The following is a 24474-nucleotide window of genomic DNA, read 5'->3' as shown; positions in this document are numbered from 1 at the left end:
CCCTCCCTCCTGTCAAACCCGGCCTCGCAGGTCCCGGCCCTCCCTCCCCTTCTCCCGCATCCCTTCCTCCGCCCACCGCCGCGGCTCCTCCTCCGCCGGCCCCGCCGCCAGCCCTCTATCCCGCCCCGCTGCCTCTCTGCAGGCACCTTCCTCCTCCTCCTCGCCCCAGTCTCTCGCCTCCTTTCCCACCTCCGTCTGCCGTCCCTTCCCCGCTTCGCCCCTTCCCTCTGTCATCCTTCTTCTGGCAGCCTCCCCTCCCTCCATCTTTCCGCCCACACTTCACTCCCGCTCCCCATGGCCGTGCTCCCCCAGCATCCTCTCTCGTCTCCCCTCTCCATATGAGGGCCCACGGCAGAGCACAGCTTTCCTCATTTTGCCCTTCTCCTCCTCCAGCCCTTCCTCGCTCTCCCCTCTGGCCTAGGCTCCCTCCACCCATCGCCTTTCCCGACAGCCCCTTTCTCCTCTTCTTCCCCTGCCTTTGCCTCCCCCCCCCCACCCCATCAGCTCCCTCTTCCTCTTTCTTGCCCCCTTCTTCCTCCCCTCTGCTTGCAGCCTTTGTCCCCTGAATCCCCTTTGCTCGGCTGCTCTCAGCAGCCTGGCCCTGAGCTGGGATGGTCAGGAGGTACAGCAGGGTGCCGGGGAATGGCTGGTTCCAGCCTCTTCTTCCTAGCCCTGGGTTGAAAGGGGCCAGGAGCAAGCAGGCTTGTAACACGTACCCTGTACAAGCACCTTGTAACGAGCTCGTTGCATGTGGTGACCCATTAACCCTAATGAAATTCTACCCACCTGCAAGGAGAGGATGTCTTATAACCCCAGGGACTGGGAATTCAGGATTTGGCCCTCACTGTACACCTCAAAGCAGCTGTTAGAGGTGATTCAGTGTTGCCTTGTGAGCGATCATCACTGTTTTCTGCACCGAGCAGCTCTATGAACTGCAAGCAGGTCTTTTTGGTGTCACCGAGTTACATTTCACGTGCTCAGCTCTGCAAACCTCCTTTCTTCAGAGGAAATGAGGTAATTCTAATCGTTTTGCAAAAGCAAGCAATGTGCTGACTCCCTAGCTGGCAGAGACTGTGGGAATTCTCATTGGTTGGCATATAACCTGTACAGAAATCACCGATGTTTGATTATATCAAGTGGCAGGTCAGAGCTGAGATATTCTTGTTAAACCTACAGGAAAAAACATATTTTCATAGCATTGTATGTGAGGCTTTTGCTGTCAAACAGCCTAGGGCTTTGCATCCAAGCACTCAGTGTGGCTATACTATACAGATAAATGATGATAGTTTATTGTTAGGAACAGAATACTTTTCACAGGCAATATCACTTTTCACCGTTAATATCTTCTGATTTCTATATTAAAATTGCTCAGAAAAAGATCTGGGAGCCAGTCAGAGGTGGCTTTCTCCCAGATTAACTTTGCTGAGTTATAAACACCAAGTTAAAAGAGACTCCTTGATTCTGGTCTGCAACTGCATTAAGGCAGAAGACTTTCCAGGCAGTCCCTGAACTTTGGCAGTATGTAGATGTGCATAGAGAGGTCTGTGAGGAGAGAAGGGGAGAGGAATCACCTACAATTTCACTCTTATTCCCTGCTTTGTCTCCCTTCTCTGCTGCTGTACATGAGAGCTGAGTACTAGCCATCGCTTTAATCATCCAGGGGCTCTCAGCTGCCTGTCACTGCTGGATTGGACAGAGTTTTCTGACACAGATCCCATCTTTTCTGGATGCACAGTCTGCTGCTCTTGCGTAAACATCTTATATTGCCTTTTCTGTAGGCACCACTGCAAGGTAATGCAATCAAGTATAAATCCAGGGAGTTCTGTCACACAGAAGGCAAAAAAGAAAAAAAACCCAAACATCTAAACCCACTGTCCCACGAGTTAATTTGGATCTTATAGTCTCTGATGGATTCCAGGACTGTCAAGGACAAATAAATGCCCTTGGACCAAACTCCACACCAGCAAGAAGGAGAAAGGCCACCTTCTCTCTAACCCTTATTCCCTTAAGCTGAAAAGCAAGTACCAAAATCCCAAGTCTTTTCTGAACTTACTTGTATTTAACAGACACATCTCCTCCTCAAAACTCTACGAATCCTCATTTCCCTCAATTTTAAGCTCCTCCTACCCTTCAGAAAGACACAAGAGTTTGTCCTCAAAAATAAGAGAGAAACCTGCATCAGAAGCACTGATTTCTCATCAGGGTGCAAAACAGGGAGAACACAGAGTTGGAGGAAGAGCTAGGGAAGACACAACGCTAAGGTGATGCTATGGGGCTGTTTGTATGGGGTTTCCCCTTTCACAGCCCCAGATAGGGAGCTTAGAAACACCCCCACCTTGAAGAGCAACCCATCCAAACCCACCAAGGCAGAGAAGGCACTGACATCCCCACTGAAGGGTCCCGAGACTTGCCCAAAGTCACCGAGAAGCCCACGGCAAGGCCAGGACACCCTCTGCATCCCAGCCGGTGCGAGAGCAAGCCCTGCTCCTGGCTGACCTCCCCGGGGTGCGGGGACCCAGCCGGCGGCGTGATGGCACGGGGGACGGCGGGGCAGCTCCCTCCGCCTTGCAGCCCGGGTCACCCCCACCTTGCCAGGCCCAAACCCCGCTCCCTGCAGCCCCCCGGAGGGGAGGCAAGGCGCGGCCCCACGCCGCCCGGCTGACCGCGGCAGGGCTGGGCGGAGAGGAGGAGGAGGAGAAGGAGGAGGAGGCCGGTCTCGCCTCGCCTCCCCCTTCCCTCTCGCCAGGTTTCCTTGCAGCATTTCCATGCTAGAGGTCTCCACCGAGCTGCGGAGAGAGGATCTGCCTGGCTGCGCCGGGCCCTCTTCCTTCCTTTGTGCATCCCCCAGCCCCGTGCAAGCCGTGCCCCCCCGCCCCGGCCGCCACGTCCCCGCTCCATCCCTCCCCCCCCGGAGCCTCCCCCGGCCCTGGAGGCAGGAGGAAGCCGCCCCCCGGGCAGGCAGAGCCGAGGCAGCGGCGAGGCGCCGGCTGCCACGTCGTGCCACCCCCCGCTTCCCGGCCCGGCCGGGGCACCGAGGCCGCATCCCCGCCCGCATCCCCGCATCCATCCCCGCTTTGCGGCGGCGGCGGCGGCGGGGTCCCCTTCGGCGGATGCTGCGCGTCTCCCCGGGCCGCTGGTGCTAAATGCTGAGCGCCGACAGGATGGAGGAGTTTCAGAGCGAGGAAGAGGAGCCCTGGTACGACCAGCAGGACCTGGAGCAGGGTAAGGATGAGGACACCCCGCAAGCTGCCAGGGATGGGGGGCCAGGGGGATGCGGGGGCAGAAAAGGGGGCAAATCCCGGGTACAGGAGGGTGGGATACCTTCTCTCAAGGCTCATACTTGCTTGGCAAAGCCAGCGCCTCGTCCTGTGACGGCACCTCCGTGGAAATCTCGGCTCCGCGGCTCCAAGCCACTGTCCTGGCCGTGGAAAGTTTAAACCCGACGGATGGAGGCAGGGAGCCCAGATCTGTCCTGAGCACCAGAGGGGTAAAAAATTTGGTGTGTTACATCCACAAGGAAGCTGGTTCCCCAGAAGACTTGCTGCCAGAATCAAACATGGGTTGTTACGACATTGCTTTCATCTCAGAGCAGTTGCAGGTAGCATTAGCAGGCGCACTAGTTAGAAATTAATACATCAGAAAAAATGTGTTGCTAAGCTGAGGATGCTGAAAGTGTCTCCCAAAAGCTTTTGCTGGCCAAGCCTAAATCCAGAGGGGTCTTCAGCTTCTAAGTCACCTCATTACTGCTGGAGATTTTTTCCAATCAGCCATAAAAGCAGGAGAAATTGGGAAGGAGGGGAAAAAAAAAATCAAGGCCAAGTTTCAAACAGCAGAAATAGCCTTGTTAGAGGATAAACTTGTGTAGTTTGTTTTGAAGTAACTGTACCTACGTTTGCACTAGTTCTACGTAATGTTTATCCTAAGGCTGGACAGTTGGTGGCTGTGGGTATTCGGGGCTTCTTTATTTTACTTATCTTAATATTTTGAGTCAACTCGCAGTAAGTAAATAACTGGAAGAAGTCCTGTTTCAGGCCAGTGGCCCAGGAATGAACTGAACTGATTTGTCAATGCATAGGGAAAAATCATTCCTACCTAAATACAGTACCCCTCCGACACATTGCGCTATAGGTACGGTACAGTTATATATTTGCTTTAGCCAGCTGACTGTCAGTAGGGACGTGCTGTCCAGCTGCAGTGCCTCTGCCCACCGTCGCTCCAGTACATTATGTCATGATTTAAAGTTTACACAACTTCAGCTGCAGGGCAGAGGCCCAGCAAGGAATGATAACCAGCCCCCCAGGGACTGCTGCAGCTCATTTTTAACCCCAATTTCTCAGTTAACAGGAAGTATCAATAGCAGGATACTATGCCCTGTTCTTTGAAACACAACCTTCAAATTAAGCCAGGGCAGAGCACAGAGATGGAGCTATCAGCTGAATAAACAGTGCAGCCTTTGAATGGTCAGAAATTCACATTTCTGGGTGACGTCTTCCCATGGCTCACAAGGGGCCTGGGCACTGGTCCAGGGGCAGGATGCAGGCTGAGGAACAGCAGAACTATGGATGAATGTAGGGAGTGTTGAACAACGTGGGACCAATTGATTTTTAGCCCAACACTGTCCCCGGTGTCAGGTTCATGAGTCAGCACTGGCACCGTACAACTGGCTCACAACAATAAAACCACCTTCCCACTGCAGGCCAGGTTCCCAGCTCTGTCCTGGCAGCGTAAATGCAGAATAACTGCCTCCAGATGATGGATTGATGCTGGGGATAGACTCCACCTTTGAGCATATACAGGACTGGAGGAAAACACAGACCCAAAACAAAGCCCAGCTGTGGGGTTTGCAGCCTCCTGTATGAATGGGGGCTACACAGGCTTGCGCAAACCCAGAAGGAGAGACGGGGAAAGCTTTAACTAAAATCAGCCAACTGGAAAGGTCCTACAGGGTAATTACAACCGTAATTAATTTGCATGGTGCACAAAGCATCAATGAAAGACAGCGCTAGACTTTGTCCACATACACTGCGCCTTTGCATTACAGCCATAGCAGCATCCGGAGGTCTTTGGTGACAGCACAGCTGTGAAGCTGTTGGTTTGGAAATGGAAGGTGGAAGTATGGTGGAAGATGTCCAGCACAGCAAGATTACAAGGCGGTTGCGGGCCAGCATTACTTAAAGGATTGGCATGCCAACAGCCCAGGGTCACACAGAAACCCACACCTGGCAGCAGCACCAGGAAGGCGGAGGACAAAAGCATAGGCTTAAAGACTGTTCCTTAGGAGCAAGGGGTGGGAGAAATGAGAAGCAACCTAAGCTAGGAGAGCAGAGAAGGTTCTTATGTGAACTAGTTGGTTGCTGGGCCTTTATCGTCATTTCGCAGCATCATCAAATATTTATTACATTTACATCCAAAACTGTTTGCTAAGCAACGGATGGCTTAACTGGGAGCTCTGTGATGACTTTGTTAATTAACTATTTTAGCACCACAGAGGAAATCGTGCCTCCAGCTCTGCTCCAAGCACCTGTTACTTTCCTCCCCATCCTCCACAGAGCTTTGGCTTGCTGAAATAACTCATTTTTTTTTCAAGAAAATAAATGCCAATTGCTCTTTTGTTCCCCTGAAGTGCCCACAGCAACTGATTGCATCCACCGCTTGCCTTGGAGGCAGCAAGATCTGGTCCCTAGCCTCAAGGCCCTTCCAGCCTCGTCCAAATGAAGCTGGTGCCTTTCAGATTCCTTCACCTGTTTCCTAGCATGCTGTAAGCCCGCATGGTTCAAGGCGTTATACCAAGATGCCTTAGCACATAGAAGCAGAAACTCAAATCCCAGCCAGGAGACTTGGCAGTGACATGGAAACAGTAGTGGTGTCCTCTGAGGTGTTTCATTCTTATGATGTTCCCTCTGGGAAGGCTTTCTGATTTAAAGAAAGCAGTAAAAATGGAGCTCAGATTGCTTGGTAGCGTGGCTTTGCTTATTGCCAGGCTTTCCAAGCATGAATAGATGTTAGCAGTGCTTTGGTTCAGCCACAGCCTCACCTTCCATAGGCTGGGGAATCTATGCCTCTAAGTGTTAAAACCAGAATACAGTGATGGTGAACCTTTTTCCAGCCATTGAGAACTGATGATGTGGCTACAGTTGCATCATACCCTGTGTACAGGGTGTACGTGCAGCCAGACCCCAAGAGAATGAATGAGCTAAAATTAGAGAGTCTGAGCTGGGGATAAGTGGGGACACCTTTTCTGTTCATCAGAAGCATTTGTGTTCAGAACGGCTGCGTGCCAACTCAATCGCATCTGGATCCAAACAGAGCGGAGACCAGACCCAGCAGCTATCTCTGCCAGCCACTTCCAGCCTTCATCTCCCCCGCAGCAATCTCCTAAGACGAGTCCTCCTCGCAGTCACCCCGCTGCATTCCCTGATCTTCCCAGGCTCCCTATCTCCCTGCCAGCATTCAGGTCTAAGCCAAAGAGTAGAGAGTGCAGCCCAAGAGGAGATCTCTCAAAGCCACCCTTGCAGTCTCTGGAGCCTAAATACAACCTAAGTGCTGGGGTGATTCCTCCCGTGTAAATAAAATGGCCTTGTACTTCTCCGAGTTAGCCAGCAGGACCAGAGGTAGTACAAGGACCAGCACATCATCTCATTGCCACTGCGAGACTGATAGTCCTTTCCTCCTGGGCAGCCACAGAAGCTTTGGGGCCAAACCATCTGCAATGCAGGCTTAGGACTTTACAGTTGTAACCTCTAAATGTCTACACATTTAAGTATCTTATTTTAATTCCTCCTCCTCCTGCCAAGCATCTGATTGCTTGCATGCTAAGAAGGAAAATGACACAAGGTGCTGAGCTTGCACCACTCCCAACTTCATCCACGTAAAGACACAGGGTCACCAGCGCTCCGGTGATTGGCACCCAACGTTGGGATGAACCAGGGGATCAGTGCTAGCACCCACACCTGCCTGTCTTCTGCATCACCCAGCCTACATGGGGTGCTCCATGGAGCTGCAACTCACTGTCGGCTTGCCCAAAGGATTCACTGCAGTGAGGAGCAGGTGGTACCCTAAATTCTGTCCCTTGTGATGCAGTTATCCCAGCAGTCCAGCTCAGGGGACAAGCCATGCAGCTTGCCTGTCCTCCAGGAGCGCAGCAGTTAACTCGCTGTCCTTCCTCCCCAGTGGCAAGCCAGAAGGATGGAGTTTTGCCTGCAGTAGCTGAGCCACTCGCTTATTTAGCAGTGCAGTACAGCAGGTAGCTTATGGAAGTGGAAAGTTTTCAGTGACTAATTGCTGAGCTGCTCGGGAATGACAAGAGGGACTAGAAACGTCCCAGGAGACAAGGAAACAAAATGACAGTTAGGTTAGTCTGAGGAAGGGATGAGAGCCTGCAAATCTAGGGAGGAAAAAAAATGTGTATATATATATATATACACACACACACACACACACACACATATTTTCCTACTATAAAAATTCCCCTGTTATGTGAAGGCAGCAAGAAAACAAGGCATAAAAGAGCTCCACGCAGCAACTTCCAGGATCTCCCTCCTAGTCTCTCATAGAAGCTCCTCTCTACATCTGCTGAACCCCAGGCACATACTTCCAGCTGTGGGAGGGAGCAGAATTAGAGGAACTGCTGGAAAGGAAAGGAGAGGCAAAGGGAAAAAGAAGAAAAAAAAGAAAAAAAAAAGAAAGCGTTTTCCATATCTCCCATCTTGAAACAATCAGCTAACAGTGGCATTTCTCCTTGGCAAGGCCATGTGTGAAGGATTTACGGTCCGAGTCCTGAAGGACATTCCTCCCACAGCAGCCCTAAGCCCAAGGGACTGGGAGCCAAGGCAGCAGCCGCTAATGCCCTGCACGTGGAGGCTGTCCCCCCACCCCTGCATTTTCCAATCCTCTTTCTTTCCTCCTGTACCAGCCAGTGCTGGCTGGTGACAGGACAGATGCACTGACTCTGTGTGACAGTCAGGAACCACTTAGAGCTGTGACAGCACCAGAGTCCGATCCTGCTCCTGCTAAAAGCAGTACCAGCGCTCAGGCTAACACACAGTTTTCTCGCTCCTGCACACACTCCATCTCTTCTGCTAAAAGGCCTTTCCCAGAGCAGCACAGTGGTATATTCCCACCTCACCCAACTAGTACATCTGTGTGCTCACACTAAATGCATCATTAGGGCTTCCAAAGCTTCTTCTACTTAACACACTCAAAAACACATATGTGGGCCAAGAATTTAGGAAAATATCTCCAATACAAAATACCGTGGAGGAATGAGACTAGGTGTTGCACAACTGCTGGTCTTTGCACAGCTGGGAATTTTAAAGTGATTTTTTGTTAGGGTTTGTTATTTTTTTTTCCTCCATACATATTTAACAAACAGTTGTAAACCTTGTCTCCAAAAGGTGACGGTTCTTTTAATGGTTTAAACAGCCTGTTCCTCTCTGCAGCCTTCTGGGAAGTCACTAGTTTATCCTGTGTGCAGTGCAGCTGCCCTGGCACTGCTCAGTTAACTTGTCTTCTTCTTGAAGAATTCAGTCCCTCGAGTGTGTAGTATCCAGGTCCATGCTAACCTCTTCCAACTATGCAGCTGCAGCAATGGCAGTCGGAGCTAGGACATTATCATGCCGTCTTCCGAGTTTAATTAGCCCGCAAGCAAGTGTTGAGTCCTGGGAAGGGACGCTGGACTGAGAGGTGGTGGCTGAGCACTGGTCTCTGCAGGAGGAGGCAGAGCAAGGAGCAGCGCAGCACATCCCTCCGAGCGTCAGTCTTTGCAGCAGAGCTGCTTCAGGGACACTGGTTTTGGTGTTGGGCTCCCAAAAGAGGCCTTCCCCTGCATCCTGCTTAGGACTAGTGATGGACATAAATAACACCATCTTGAGAGTACATCAAGTATTTCATCACTCCCTTTCCTTGCAAACTCGGACTGTAAGGCTATACCACTGTGCTCTTCCTGCACAGCTCCACAAATGGCACCGATCACTCATCTGAGGTCAGGACCTCTTCCCACATGGGCAGCATCTCCAACCAGTACCAATAGCCAGTCACAAGGCAGCTGGGCTGTGTGTGAGCTTAGCACCTGGAGGAACAGGGCTTCAGAGCATTTCCCAGCAGTGGATGGGAAGGGAGCAGTAGTGGGGCAGCAGCGTGCAAGATGATAGGGGCTGCTAGAGAAGAGGTGGGCAGGTTTTTGGTGTCCCTGCAGAGGGTCGGGCTGTTTTCTGCCTTTAGCTGTAATACATGGCTGTGGAAGAAGGACCTTCTCTGTACCTACATGCCTCTGGCACATGAGAAGTAGCAGACAGGAGTAACCAGCAGCCGCAGCGTTGGCGGTGGTCTTGGGGGCTGCTGCAGGTGGCATTTGTGCTGGAACTTGGTTGGTCCCCAAGAGACCGCTCAGGATCGGTGGTCCCACCTGTCTCCCCCCAGCAAGAGGACGGCAAGGGCAGCAGAGCTGGCTGGCAATGGCTCAGATTAGGAGAATACGTTGTGTGAGCACGAGCAGGGCTGAAGAGCTGACGTGGTTGTGACAGCCCATTGCTGTAGGTGCCGTGCCCTGCCGTGCGAGCATGCTGACCTGCCCTTCGTAGGTCCCCTTTGCTTGGGGCTCTGCACATGCACAGTACTGTGGTGCAGCAGCAGCAAAAGACAACATGTAAAGTCTCCCTGGAGCTAATCCTCCTTGTCCATCCTGGGTCAGTTACAACCTCCTGCCCCCAAAACACACTGGGGAGATGAGATTCCCACGTGGCATCAATCCACGTGTCTGTGTCTTTAGCTTTAAAAGAGTGAAAGCCTCTATTCACAGTTCTCTGCATCCCAACATAATTAATTAGTTAGAGCTTTGCTGCCTGGAGGCAGGGTGCACACAGGAAAGCACTGGCTGCCTTTCTCCTTCCTCTTTCCTCACTTCTCCCCAACAACTCCACTTGTATGTATTTATTTAGGACGCTTTCTGATCCAGGTGCACTATCAGAGCCTCCGAGCCACCAATCACTGAGCTCTTTGAAACCATTTTAGCCTACAAAGCAAACACAGGTACCGAGGCTGTTTAGATAAAAGAACAGCAGACAAAGATGCAGATAGGGCCCAACCATGGCCTAATAACATACTCTGTGTTATCATGCTCTAACAACTCGGCAAAATGCACATTGATTGCTGTGGGCACAGGGATGGCACTGCTGTGTATGTATTTGTATAGACATGTACAGCTTATAAGCAGAGGTAACCACCCTACATCTCAAACGTTAACATATAGGGGAGGCTTTGGGGCACAGAATAACGAAGAGCAGAAAGAAAAAGGTGAGCATCAATTAATCAAAAAAGCCTGATGAGCATCCGAGAAGAATAAAAAAAGAAGAGCTGATAGAAAGGAAATACTGAATAGGACTGAAAAATACAGAAAGCAAGGAAGGGAGCAGCAGGGGCTGAGAAGGCTGGAGGGCTTCCCTGCAGCACAGCACGGTCCAGACAGTGCACCCCTGAGCCCCTTGTCGGGGTTTTCCAGTCCTTGGTGGTGCCACTTTTTCTCAGGGGACTAGAGACAGCACAAAGGGAGCTGCTCTCATTGCGCTGTGCTTGCCTCAACCCCCTGCAAACCCCATCTCTCTGCCACCACCCAAGCTCCCCCCCTACCAGGGAAGCTTGCAAAGCCAAAGGCAGCCCAGGGGTACATAACAGATTACATAAGAGAAAGAAAAGGGAAAGAAAAGGAAGAAAAGCAAGCAGGAAATCCAGCAAATCTCATTAGGCTAACAGAAATGCCCATGTACCCAACATCAGCTCAGCCCAGCTAGAGCCACGGTTTGAAATGAGGAGGAGAAGAGGGAGGATGTGGCTGTGCTGCCAGGGACTTCATGCACACCTCTTGCCTGCACTCACCCAGCCCTGTGAGAGGCACCTTTCCCCCTTGCTGCATTGGGCTGCTCTGCAAAGCAAACCCTGCCTTTGTGGTACACCTGATTACACCAAAATGGCAGGTGCCCATGAAAAACACACAGAACATCAAGTGCAAAGCTGTTTTGGGTAGGAATGTCCAAGTTATGCCAGTGTAAAAGGGATGGAGAATCCATGCCTCAGCAGTAACACTGGTGCCTCTCTGAAAGCTCTGCCTGGCCATAGGAAACACTATCATCTGTGGAATGGGCATGTTGAAAATGCTTTTTCACATCCAGATATGCCTGCAGGTTGTTTGCAAGATGCTGTCAGATGGCACTTGCTTCTCTGTACCCCAGCACGTTCCATTGCAAAGGCTTATAAGGGCTAAGTACACAGATTGCCTCCATCACCTGTCATGGAGCAGCAGTAAGTGATATACAAAAGCTGATCTTCATTGTAATATACCCAGACAGCACAATCCCTTGCAACGAAGAAGAAAAATAAATGAGCAGCAAGTACACCCTACCCTGGCGTAAGCCAGCATAGCATCATTTATTTAGATTTTGAAAGGAATAATTGCACCTACCCTTGACTCTAAGTACCCGTGTGTAATGGAGCAGACAGCAAATGCAATTAAATTAAACGTCAACAGCATTAAACATCAGTTCTTAACTCTCAACCTACCCCATCCATCAGCTAACAAGCACCCTGAACTTCCTCCAGAGACCTCCACACCAGAGCTCTGCTAGCTGCTCCTCCCCGCTCTTTAGCAGGTGAATTCACCATCTGCAGCAGCAGGAGAGGAGCAGCCCTTTCCACAGCCCCACATTTAGGAAGGGACCACAAGCAATTCCTTCATAGATGCTTAGCTGAAAAGGACCTGCAAACACATGCGCCATGAACCTCTGCTTTTTGGCACCACAAGCCAAAGGACTTCTATCACCCCTTGCAAGCCTGCCTGTCGCGCAGGATGGGGAGAGGGGTGGTTTATTTAAAGGTGAGGAGCAAAGCGCAGCATGCCTCGCCTGTGCTCAGAGCAGCGGGCATGTTCTCTCACAGCCTAAACACACAAATCCCTCGATGCAAGAGAGACGATGGGGGAAAGCCCAAAGTGGCTGCTCCAGATGGTGGCTTCCTCCAGAAAGCCGTATTTACGAGGACCATCTGAATAGCTACTGGATCACCGTTGTGCTGAGAGCAGCCGAAACCTCCCCTGCCCGGCACCAGGCTTACGCTCCCCCGAAGCCACAACCAGGAGTTGCTGGAGGGAAACCCCCCCTTCGGAGAGTGGGCTGTGGCAAAGTCTGCTCTGCCCAAATAGATGCAGGACAGCACTGGGAAGGCAGAAACAGCTCCAAACCCTCTTTGAACCTCATTGCAAGCTGCTGCAAAGGCTGGGGAAGCGCCCAGCTCCGCAGCAGCCCTGTGTAGCACACAGCTGCCTGTGCCAGCGTTGCCACAGGATGCTGCAGCGGGGGAACACCCCGCAGTTTGTTCCTCAGCCTCTTTCAGTCAAAGATAACCTGCCACAGCTTTTGGATCAGGATTTTTTTTCAAGTTTCCCCAGCAACACAGAGCCAACAGAATTATCTCTGAGCTGATGACGATGATCTCTGCAGCTCCAGGACAGCTGCCTCCTGGGTGCACTGCCTGGCCAGGCTCCCCTGTACCGAGCGCTGCTTGGATTCAACTCCTGCTCCCTTCCCACCATATGGTCTCTCTTCTCTTCCCCTCCCTCCTTGCTCAGGCGCCTTTCCCGTGGCAGCTTGCAGGGAAACGCAGCCTCCGTCCCTCCCTCCGCTTTGCTCTGTAGGCGCAGCTCTTTGTTTGGGGACGCGGGGTGTCTCCTTGGCTGGTGTTAATTAGAAGGGTCACGTCAGCACTTGCAGTACGGAGAGCCAGAGGGCACCGAGCTGGTGCTGCCCAGGACAGTCTGCATCCGTGGTTCTCTCCCAAATAGGATTTGGGCAATGCCAAGGCTCCCAGTTTTTAAGTTGAATATTGGCCATTTCAGAGCGGTGCCTTCAGCACAGGCAGGCTGCAGAGGGATCGGGCACATTGAGCGGACGCACAGCACAGCCGCTCCCCATCACTATTCCTCCTGCTGTGTTGAGAGGGGAGGGGGAAGGGAGGCATCAGCATATCTACTAAATTAGGGCAAGTCGTACAGCACTGGCTGGCTGATCTGAGAGTGGAGAAGCAAAGAGGAATACAAAAAATTGTGGGAAGCCACACCGTTATGCAGAGAGAATCCCCAAATTCCTAAATAGTTCTTTCCCCCCCACCCCAAACAACTTGCTGAAAAATTCACATTCAGGTTTCTGAGGTCTCGAAGGAGAGGAGCTGTGTGCTCCCCAAGCCTGTTCAGAGCCACAATTAGTGCAAAGATCAAGAGGGATCTGGTCTAAAGACAACATAAAAGCACTTCCACGCAGCATCCCCTCCCTCCCCGTGGTCCCACAGCCTGGGGGAGACCAACAGGTGGGGAAGAGGACTCGGGCACAAAGGGGATGGATGAGACAGGATTACAGAGGATGCTTTGGCTGGCTGGCAGGCAGAGTGAGTGAGTGTGCGCGTGACGAGGTCTGAGGCAGTTAAAAGACACTAAAAGAACCAACTCCCCCGTGTCCTTGAAGCCTAGAGTCTCCCAGGCCCTTATGCTCAAAATGGAAATGAAGAATCAATTTCCTCCTCAGAGCTCAGCCCTGTTCTTGCCTCTTTCCCACTCGTCCCCAAACACTGCCCATTTCCCCCATTAAATTATTGCTGACAGAGCCCTTTAAATTACAATGCAGGATCTTACACTGCCTAATCCACTTAACTCAACCCCAGCTGATTAAATTGGATGCCATATGGTGGGAGAGCACTGGTGTAATCCACAGGGACGGGGACACACTTGACTCATTACCTGGAGCGCAGCACAGAGCCCTCTCGCTACATGCCTCTGCGCTGGGGTCCTGCTTGCTGCAAGGGATGCGATTTACAAGGTGCCGGTCTCCAGCAACGACACCGCTGGCTCTGGCAAGGTGGCCCTGCCATTAAATACAGCCCCAAGCAGCTTACAGGCACAACTTGTCCTCCATCTCTGCTGGCATCTGGCCGTTCCCCCATCCCCAGCTGGTGTAGCAAACACTCGGTCTCCCAAGGGCACTTTGGAAACTAGGGAAATTTGGTGCTTGGAAAAAAAAAAAAATAGGTAGAGGAGGTCTGTCCATGGGGAAACATGCCAATATCTTGATTGCACTGATAGCCGGGATTGCAGCCCTCAGACCAGATCGCTGTGCAGTGATGAGGATTATAATTAAAAAGGTCACGGCCTAGAATAACACCCTGCAATGCAGGGCACAGCCAGAGAGCGCATTCCCATGGTAAAGGGGAGATGTGAGGACACACTGAGCAGCTGTTGGCTGGGCCACATCTGGGGAGCCAGCCCTCCAGCACCGCCAGAGCCGTGTGGAAAGAAACGCAGCCATCACCCAAACTAATAACATAGCACTTCCCACAGTGCAGCGTTATCCATCAGGAAAGCCCCATCCCAAGCACTGACAGCACTAATAGCGCTCCTTCCAGCGAGCACTCATGTCCAAGAGGTCAGCGTAAGCCTCATTCTGTGATGTGCCATTTGAAGTGTGAGAGATCAGTGATTTTCCCAGGCTCAGAATACATCCTAGGCATCCTGGTTCCCCTTCTTCTTGTCTTAGTCACCAAGTATGCCTCTTTCCCAATCAACTGCATGGCCAAATTAACCACTGGAAGAAATTATAGCTGCTCTCAGCCCTAGCAGAGCCTTTACAGAACACATCATTAGCTGCAGACTAGAGAGGAGCATTACAATGGGCTGAGAAAACACCAGGGCAGGAGACCCAGGTCCCCTTACACACTGCAGGATTGCCACTCCTTAATTATCTAAAACTGCATGATAACTGTACCAGAGAGGGAAAGAGCAATAACACATGCCAGGACCCATTTCCTTACCTTTTTGAAGGTTTAAGGTCAGATTTTCAGGCTGCCACCATAAGAGCTAGAAACTCACCTCTAAAAGCACCAGGAAAAATAGAAACCCACATGATCATAGGAGGTCAGGCTTTAAGAAGACAACCAATTTCTGTGAAAACAAAGGGATGTTGTCAGAGCCAGCTGTGCCATCCCAGGCCCACAAACAGCATCACCTGAGGTGCTCAAGCTTTGGCCAACACAGGACTCACAGGGTCCTGGGGCTTTCTCTTTACCCAGGAGGCAGCAAACTCAGTATTTTAAGCCGACCACACTGTCAACATCTATTTTTCCCTGCACTTCTCCTAAAGTCTAACTATTTCAGTAGCTTCCTAAGGGCGTTTAGAGGTGGCAGAGAGTGAACACAAAGCAGTCTGTCCTCATCCTGGAGCTGCCTCAAGGAAAAAGCCGCAGACCTGGGCGACGCAGCGCTGCCCGGGCGGCAGATGCAGGAGGGGCTTCCAGCCCCCTCGGGCCACGCGTGGTTTTATTACTCATGTCAGTCTATTAGCAGGTGATGGATGGAGGCTGACAGGGAAGGCAAGCCACTCCCTTCATTAGAGATACTAATATAATTTACAGAGCATCCCCAAGGCCCCGCAGGGCTGTACCAACCCTCGCTCTCATTCTGAGCAGATGATGAGCCCCTCTCAGCCCCACAGGTCTTGGTGATAGGGGATGGAGGAGCTGAGCACCTGCCACAGCCAAGCCTGGGGCCTGATCCTGGCTATGCAGTGTGTAGCGCAGTGCAGAAGAGTTATGCAGCCAGCCAGGCACCAAATCCTCATTGCATGGAGGAACTGCAGATGTCCCGAGCTCAGCCTCCCCTTGCTCCTGCAGCCCAGCAAGACAAAAGAGGCCAAATCCTGTATGTCCCATAAGCATGCATCCATATCAAAACCTGCCAATAAAACCAGCGCCATGCAAAACGTGCCACTGTGTCTGGTGTGGTGGCATTTGGGGACTCCACCACATCCACCTGTGGAGCCGCAGGAACTGCAGCAGCTTTGTCCCATCTGCTTTTCAGACTTGCATTTGGCCGCAGAGCTGGGGAAGACGCTGCTGGAGCGCAACAAAGAGCTGGAGGACTCCCTGCAGCAGATGTACACCACCAACGAGGAACAAGTGCAGGAAATCGAGGTAGGAACACAGTTGGGCCAGGGGTGGGGACGGGAGCTGCTCAGCCACCACCGTCACCTAAGGGCGACGGTGAGGAAGGGGCACTTGAACCAATGCCAACAGCTCAGATGCCAGGAGAAAGGAAGTGATATGCCATGGGGATGGGAGTTAAAGCCCATCCCAGGCCAGGAGAGGATCCCCTTTCCCCACTAACTGGGATTTTCCCCCTTCTCACATCCCCACCCCCTACCCAGATGTGCATGCCAGATTTTGGCACCAGGTTGCATCTGGGGCATGTTTGGCCTTTCCCTGCCCATCCACCAGCCTTCACACTCACTTCTCTCTGCCCTGCTGCTGCTTCCTCTTGATTCCAGTTATTCATAATCGCGTTTGTTCCCAGCTGGCCCCTCGGCATGCCTGTAACACAGCCCCCTTTGTTAAAAGCATAAAATAGCTCTTTCTCCAAGAGCTGCAATCTAAACCACTGTTTCAAGCATCCTTTGGGGTCAGGGCAGTATTTCTAAGAGCCCACAGAACTGAGCTTAGAGGCTTAAACCTGCTGTGCCGGGAGGGTTTTCATCCACTGGAAAACTTCTAGGGATCTGTGAATTAAAAAAGATCAGAAACCCCCTGATTTAAAAAGACGCAGGGCAGAGGAGGGCTGCAAGTTCAGAAGTGGAGCATGCAATGGCTGCAGGGATCTGACAGCTGATGTCCAAGGAAACTGGTGGATGAATTTAGCTGTCCCCCCCAAGCAGCCCTTCAGGAGCATGTCCAACATGGATTTGGGATCTGGTCCCAGCTGAGGGTGAGCTCTTGGGTAGATGCCCCTCTCCCAGGATAAAATCTTGCAATGACAGACTCACAGAAAGGGGTCTTGAACATGCAGAAACCGTGAGTCTCCTCACATTTCACGGACTCAGAGTTTTAGCCGGAATTCCCAAGGAAACGCAGCTTCTGCAATCGATCTGTTAGATGATCCAGTAACCAACTGGCCAATTTCAGTCAACTTTGGTGAAGGGTCACAGTCCCAGGGATATCAACTTTCTTTGGGTACTGGGAATAAAAAAGCAGCTGAATAGAGAGAGATTGAGGTTAGTGCCCTTCACAGAGGGCAGGGGAAGTTCAATCTTATTTTAGACACAAAAGTATTTACAGTGGGCAGGGGTATGAATATTTCACCTGTGCAAAAGGGTTCAACCAGGTAGAGGATAAATCAGCCACAAAACACATTGTCAGAGGAAGCAAAGGCTGTAGGAATTTCTGCCTGTGAAACAACCTGGATTTTGGATGTGGAGTGTTTCTGTTTCACTTTTTCTTGCAGTACCTGACCAAGCAACTAGAGATGTTGCGGCAGATGAACGAACAGCATGCGAAAGTCTATGAGCAGCTGGACCTGACAGCACGGGACTTGGAGCTAGCTAACCAGAAGCTCGTGCTGGAAAGCAAGACATCCCAACAGAAGATACAGTGGTACGGCCTCCCCTCCTCCCACTGCAGCGATGCTGTACCCAAGAGACTTTCATTTCACCTTTCTCCTGCCCCAAAGCGCAGCATGTCTTTGCTATTTAAGCCATTCTCTTATCACTCAGGTTTTGCAGCTATTTACAACACAAGCTCATTGCACCGATGCTGGTTAGCAGAGGTCAGCCACAACACAGACACCCCTGGGATGAGGGCTGGCTAAAGGAGTGTCTGTAGCCGCCAGGAGAGAGGCACGGCAGCCTCTCCTCCTCCTCCTCAGATGCGTTTCCTTGAAGACAAGGCACATAATAATATCAGGGAGGTCCCCAGCACACAGCCCAGCAGAAACATTAGGCACAGATCCAGCATTCAGCGAAACCCTGGCTAGTCCGTGCTGAAACACCAGTTTGTCAATAACTTTTTCTTTCCTAAAACAGGCCCACGATAAGGTCATCCCTGGAAACAACAGACTAAGCCATGTCCTTGCAATGCAGCATCTTTTGCAAACAACTGTGCGGAGAGGGAGTTTCGGAGTAGAGTTTTACAAACTGTGTTCACAGCTAGAACAAAACTAAATCTCTGCCCAGTCTCTCTGTATTTATCTCTACAAGAGAAACAAGAGGAAGAGAGTAAATAGCTCGCCTGCTTGCTTTTAGTGCAGAGATATTCCAGGACAGTGCTTACGTCCCAGAGGTGATTGTTTTAGCCAACTGATTTGAGGACAGAGGGTCTCAAATTAGTATGATCCCTTGCTGCTGCTTCAATCCCCCACCCTTTTCTACAAACACTCCCATTCAAGAGCGACCACGCAGAGAAAGGCCAACCACTGCCATGAAAAGCAAGCGCTGTCATGCTCCCAGGGCACGTGCCAGAAACTGGAAGCACCTTCCATAGACTGGCTTTCTCTATAGGGAAAAAACACCGTTCAAGGACCTGTAGTGCCTGACTCCTCATCCATGCTCCCTCCTCTCTCCGCAGCTTGACAGAAACGATCGAGGGGCTGCAGAACCAAGTAGAGGAGCTGCAGAAGCAGGTGGAGGAAATGCGGAGCTTGGAGCAGCTCCGCATTCGGCGGGAGAAGAGGGAGCGGCGCCGAACGATCCACACCTTCCCCTGCCTTAAGGAGCTGTGCTCCAGCCCCAGGTACGGAGCCTTGCCTTTAGCAACCCCTCCAACCTTCTCCCCCACCTCCTCTGCCCATGAACAGGGGATGCAGTGGGTTAGCCCCTTGGGGGTGCACAAAAACCCACATACACCCCCACAGAGATCTAGGCTCTGCATCAGAGCCTGAAACTCAATGCTGGAGGTGAAGGGAGGACCTCCCTCTCCCCTACCCGCCTGCCTAAGCAGGTGGCATTGGCCAAGCGGAGCCTTCATGATCCCAGCATCAGTGATGCCTTGAATGGGGAGACATAATCTCTTTTTCAGAGGGCAAGAATGGCTACCCAGGAGGATCTGGATACCTCACGCAGCTGCACCGGGCCAGGCTGCAGGGGACAGGCGTTGCCTGGAGGGGCTGGGACTCTGCTGGCACGTTGGCAGGGAGCTGTGTCGGAACACACACCAGACAGGACACATTGCTTGAGCTCTAGATAGCTCAAACCAGCCTCTCCCAGTACAGCCCACCCAGTAACACATCACGTGAAGAGGACCCTTACCTCGAGCTGCCTACGCAGCTTCCCTTCCCAAACCAGCACAGCCCATTTTCCCTTTGCAGCTGCCTCCCAGCACAGTACCAGCATCTCTGGCTCACTGAAACCAGTTGAGATGGTGCATTTTGTCCTGTATGACTCCAGTACCCACCAGGAGCACCAGTCACGCACCAAGATACGCCATGTGCTGCCAAGTGCTATACAAACACCTTCAGCACTATTGCACACCTGATTCTCCTTAAAACCCAGCCACTGTGTTAATTCACTGACCTCGTGAGGGCATTTCTTGCTCAGCTTTGTCCATAATAGAGGCTTCTTTAAATAGATAAGCAATCGATAAACTTTGTTACTGAAAGCATCCTCTGTCAGAGGATACGAACAAAAGACGCTTACTGCAGCAGCAATGGGGATGTTTATGAGGCCATAACCTAACCCCCAGCAAAATCCACTTAATGTCTCTGTGGTTCTTTTCCCCCCGTCCCCCAATCCCACTCTCCCCCCAGTGCCTCGGGACCTCAGTTCGGCTTGCAGCTCTGCAGTTGGCTCTGAAGGTCAGGCTGCCCTTCAGTAACTTGGAAATCTGTTCAATACCCCCTGCCACCAGTCATGCCTCCCAGGGGAAGCCACAGTGCTTGCTTCTTTCCAATCTGTTCTAACCAGATAGGATGCCATGGGCACTTCATTGAGGAGGAGAAAAACCTGATTTCCCGACAGCACCATGAGGGAAGCGGGAAGTGCATGTTACCGCTTCCCAGGCAGTGAGCCATGAAGAAGGGGTCACCGTCAAAAGTCTCTTTCTGCCTCCCTTGCTGTATAAATCTTCTCCCACTCTCTCTGGAGCACCGCCCAGACACAGGACAGCAGAGCCTGCACTTCTGGTTTTTGGTTGGGTGGGGTTTGGGGTTGTTGGCGGGTGCAGCGAGTAGCTGATGAACTCCATGATACAGTGAGCAGCTGATGAACTCCAGCAGGAAAAACTCAAAGCCTTCTACTTTCAGCTCTTGAACTGGTAGCGCTTGACCATTCATCCTTGCTTCATGGCAACGCTGGTGGCTTGTCCGTTAACTAGATGAGTCTTTTGCCTTTTAGGGTTTCATTTCCTTCCTGTCTTTCATCACTGCTATCAAATGAGACTGCAGGTTCTCTGAGACAGAGCCTGGTCTCTGTGTCCAAAAAAGCCAGAGCCACACCTTGTGGTCTCCTGGCACATGGGAGGAGGCATATCTCACTACATGAGCTCAGGTTACCTCCTTTCTGGCCATCAGTGGAATTACTTACATGACAGTAAGACACAGTCTGAGTGCCCGATGGACTGTCACTTGGTCAGATTCTCTCAAGGGTCTTTCTTCTCTTTCAGGTATGAGGACGCGTTCCAGGTCCACAGCTCTTCCACAGAGTTCAACCAGAAGCCGCTGGAGAGGGAGAATGAGCGTCTCCAAGCCATGGTGAACTCCCTGAGGTCCCAAGTCAACCAGGAGAAGCAGCGGAAGGAGAGAGTCGAGCGAGAGTACACCTCCGTTATTCAGGAGTACTCGGACCTCGAGCAGCGGGTGTGTGAGATGGAGAACTGCAAACTGCGCATCAAGGAACTGGAAGCAGAGCTCCTAGAGCTACAACAGATGAAACAAGTCAAGAAGTATCTGCTCAGCAGAGAAGACAACTTGTCTGAGGCCCTCCTCGAGCCACTGAATAATGCCCCAGAAGCAGACTACATCGACCTGTCTGAGGAGGAGGGAGGGAAAAGTCATGGGCCATCAATGACACCTTCCCCAAACCACCCTGTCCGGAAAAGCTGCAGTGACACAGCCCTCAATGCCATCGTGACCAAGGATGCCGTGAGCCGGCACGAGGGCAATTACACGCTGCACGCTAACAATGTGCGCAAACGGGGCATGTCCATCCTGAGGGAAGTGGACGAGCAGTATCACGCCTTGCTGGAGAAGTACGAAGAGCTCCTGAGCAAATGCCGGCAGCACAAGGACAGCGTGCGCCACACAGGGGTCCAAACATCCCGGCCCATCTCTCGCGACAGCTCCTTCAGAGACTTCCGGGGAGAGGGACACGAGTTGGAAGAGCGGAAAACCATGGAGAAGACCATCAGCAAACATGTGGAGGCGGTGGACAAGCGGCTGGAGCAGAGCCAGCCTGAGTACAAGGCTCTTTTTAAGGAGATCTTCTCCCGCATCCAGAAAACAAAAGCAGACATCAATGCCACAAAGGTGAAAAACAAGAGCAGCAAATGAGTCCTGCCTCTCTGCAAACTCCCACGTGCAATCGCAACAGCCAAGTCTTCTCTTCAGCCCCAGGAAACGCCACATGGCCCCACTGCTTTGAAGGTTCGAGAGGTCTACAGCAAGAAAATGTCACGGAGACTCAACTCACTTTTTTAAGCTTGGGCTCTGGACAACTCGTTGGGACAATTGTACATTGTAGTTAGAGGATTTCAGAAACTGTATGACGGATCTCTGCATGAGTTGCTGCTGCTGCCAGACATCACAAGAGCAACGTAAACCACACCACAAAAAAAAAAAAAAAAAAATCACCTCCTCCACCCTTTTCAGCTTGTCTTACAGCCCGATTATCTGCAAGCAGAAGCCTGGATGTCCTCCAGCATCCTGCCACAGCTGGAGCGCAGTGTTTCAAAGCAAAACAAAAAGCCATCAGAACTTCAGGGGCTGCTCCAGCACACTAGCCCAACCCTCCACTTTGGTTTTATGGCTAAGAACCTACGCTTGTACCCAAGAGACTTCCGTCTACGCCTTCCCCTTCCCCAAAGGGCAGTATGTTCTTGCTATTTAAGCCATTCTCTTATCAGTCAGGTTTTTCAGCTATTTACAATGCAAGCTCATTGCAACTGGAAAAACTTGAAGAGAAACACAAAATTGATTGTTCTGTCTTCATCAGTGTCGCTTAGTATTTCAGTCCATACTCTCCAGACTTTGTAGGCATATGGGATTTCCTCGCTTTAAATCTGCCCCAGTATTTCAGCCCAGGTGAAGCACTGTGCCTGGTAGGAACTTGATGACCAGGGCTTTCCCATAAGCTAGACAAGAAGTGCTATTACGGTATCAGAGACATGCTTTCATCTCATGGTCTGGGTACCAGCCCTCTGTGCTGTGCTCTTCAAGAGGTTGTCATTGCCCCATTGTAGCAAACTCCTCAAATACAGCTTGCATGGGCTTGCAAAACTGACTACCAGTGACTTGCATGCAAGCAGAAGGATAAAGCATCACACTCGTGTGGTGTCAGGAGCTCTGGCCCTGGCAGTAGCACTGATCACACGTTGCCCCACACTTTTGCTCTGAACATCTCCCCAGTCGAGAGGACAGATTTCAGTTTTCTGCTGAAAATAATCTTTCTTGGCTGAGATACTGTCTCCAAAGGTTGTCACCTCTCATGTTCCAGTTCACTTTCCAGCACTGAAACCTCCTCACTTTTGCTTCCACAGACATGCAAACACACAGCCAAAAGGCCACTGCAGTCTCAGGAATCACCAGTTTCCATTTTTCATGAACTAGATGTTGACCTTGTATGGTCAGACACACATTTTAGGCAGAGAAGCAGCATTTCATTACAGCTTAGGCAACACCCTGAGCATTGAGCCACAAAAAATGAGCAGTTCAGTGTAAGCTACCTATTCTGTACCTGCCTGGAGAAACTTCAGGCCAGATTCGGATTCTATTTTCACCAGCTTACATCCCAAAATCTTGGGGAAATGGTTGGCATTTTTGCAACATTGAGATAAATAAATGAGAATCTGGCTTTGGAGGGGGAAGACTGTTAAAATGTAATTACCCTCCAAGTCTAGGGTCTTGACATTACGAGGAGCTACCTTTCTTTCACTTACCATGGAATTAGTGCAAAAATACTCCCCAAAATACCCTCTTTTCTTGGCAGGTAAGTTGGCAGGAGTGCAATGCCCAAACCATACCCGCTCCAGAGGTCTCCTCCTCAAACCACTCACCACCAAATGCTCCGCTCTTCCATGCTCTGCATTTTCAGGTGCCCTATGGCCCCAAACTCAAGAAACATTAGGAGCCATACACATGACTGTGGCTACCAGCTCTGTAACAGTATGGAGAACCTTCATGCCTTATTTATTTATAATGGAAAGCAGTTGTCTAATAAAATAAAATAAATAAAAATGAACAACAACAGCAACAAAAGCATCATTGTTGATTTTCTCGGAGCATTCACCACCCTATTGCTTCAACATTTGTAGCAGGGGATATCTGAAGCAATGTTGGTTTAAGTCAGCCAATGTTTACTCTTGCAATCATCTGGTTGCTGCAGAGGTGTTGGAAGAGGATCACCTTCACTTTCCGTTTCAAACAATCCTGTGCGAATCAGCATCACAGTTAAGTGTACAGCAGATTAAATATATTTTCAAATGCTTTATTCTCTTCTCAAATAAAAAGAAACACCGGTATTCTCAAAGCTGAGACTTTCTTTACAGCTCTTTTTACTTTTAAGAACAGCAGAAGAGTTATTTCTTTGATTTTCACGTACGATTTGGGTCAAGAAAATGCTTCAGGCTCCTTTGCAGAAAGCAGAGAGGATATGCCGAACTATACTGCTGCATTATTTATATAACATACATTTTATGCACTTGGACTACTAACATTTGTCACGTGATAAACCCCCCTCTTTTGTCAGCTCTGAAGTCTCCGTAAAACTGCACAATTTCTAAGCTTGCAATTCAAATGCTATTTTTGTTTTGGTCTTTCTTGAAAACCACACATCCAAAAATGACTGATGTAAGTAACATGATATTAGTATTTGGCTTAACAAAGGAACAGCTGCCGTATATCAGCAGTTTGTTCAGCAAAGTGCTGAGGGCATTTTTTCTGCATCCAAAAATATTAGTGGCCATATATATACGTCCTGATGACTGTGTGAGTCAGAGTCACTTGATTTTTTCTTAAGTGAGGCTTTCAGCAATCAAAGGAGGAAAAAATAAGCATCTTCTGGCCTTTTATCCCACCTTCTATCTAAACTTCTCAAATTGCTTTGAAAACCCCAAGGAAAATGGCTAAACCACGACAGAAAACTACACAACTCCATTACAAGGTAAGAAGAAAGTATTAAACAACCACACTGCTCACCACAGAAAGTGGTCTAATAGAGAGCAGCAGCTATTTAATAGCACACCCCCATGATTCAGGACAGAAAGAAAAATACTGCATGCCATTAAAAATGGATGAGAAAAAGTACAATATAATAGGAAAGAATGATTAATTTCAGAATTTGGCAAAACCAATGACCCTATTCAGCTCACACCACTAAGATCAATAAGGGCACAGCTTGTCAAGAGTTCGGTTTTCTGCTGAATTTGAAAGATGACGTTTAGACAAGTGCATTTCCATCAGATCTAGTCTGG

The 24474-nt window shown here is 50.6% G+C and overlaps 1 protein-coding gene across 1 annotated transcript; it reads left to right on the top strand.

Annotated features, from left to right (window-relative positions):
• Positions 1–2760: 2760 nt before the first annotated feature.
• CDR2L (cerebellar degeneration related protein 2 like) lies at positions 2761–23770 on the top strand. Its single transcript, XM_075518854.1, has 5 exons — positions 2761–3222; positions 15887–15999; positions 17303–17451; positions 18421–18585; positions 20452–23770. The coding sequence occupies exons 1-5, from the start codon at positions 3144–3146 to the stop codon at positions 21335–21337; spliced, it is 1392 nt and encodes a 463-aa protein (XP_075374969.1). The 5' UTR covers positions 2761–3143; the 3' UTR covers positions 21338–23770.
• Positions 23771–24474: the final 704 nt, after the last annotated feature.

This window comes from Mycteria americana, chromosome 16 (assembly GCF_035582795.1).
Source record: "Mycteria americana isolate JAX WOST 10 ecotype Jacksonville Zoo and Gardens chromosome 16, USCA_MyAme_1.0, whole genome shotgun sequence".
Classification (NCBI taxonomy): Eukaryota; Metazoa; Chordata; class Aves; order Ciconiiformes; family Ciconiidae; genus Mycteria; species Mycteria americana.
Note: the sequence above shows the minus strand (reverse complement) of the source record. Positions and strands in the feature narration are given on the sequence as shown.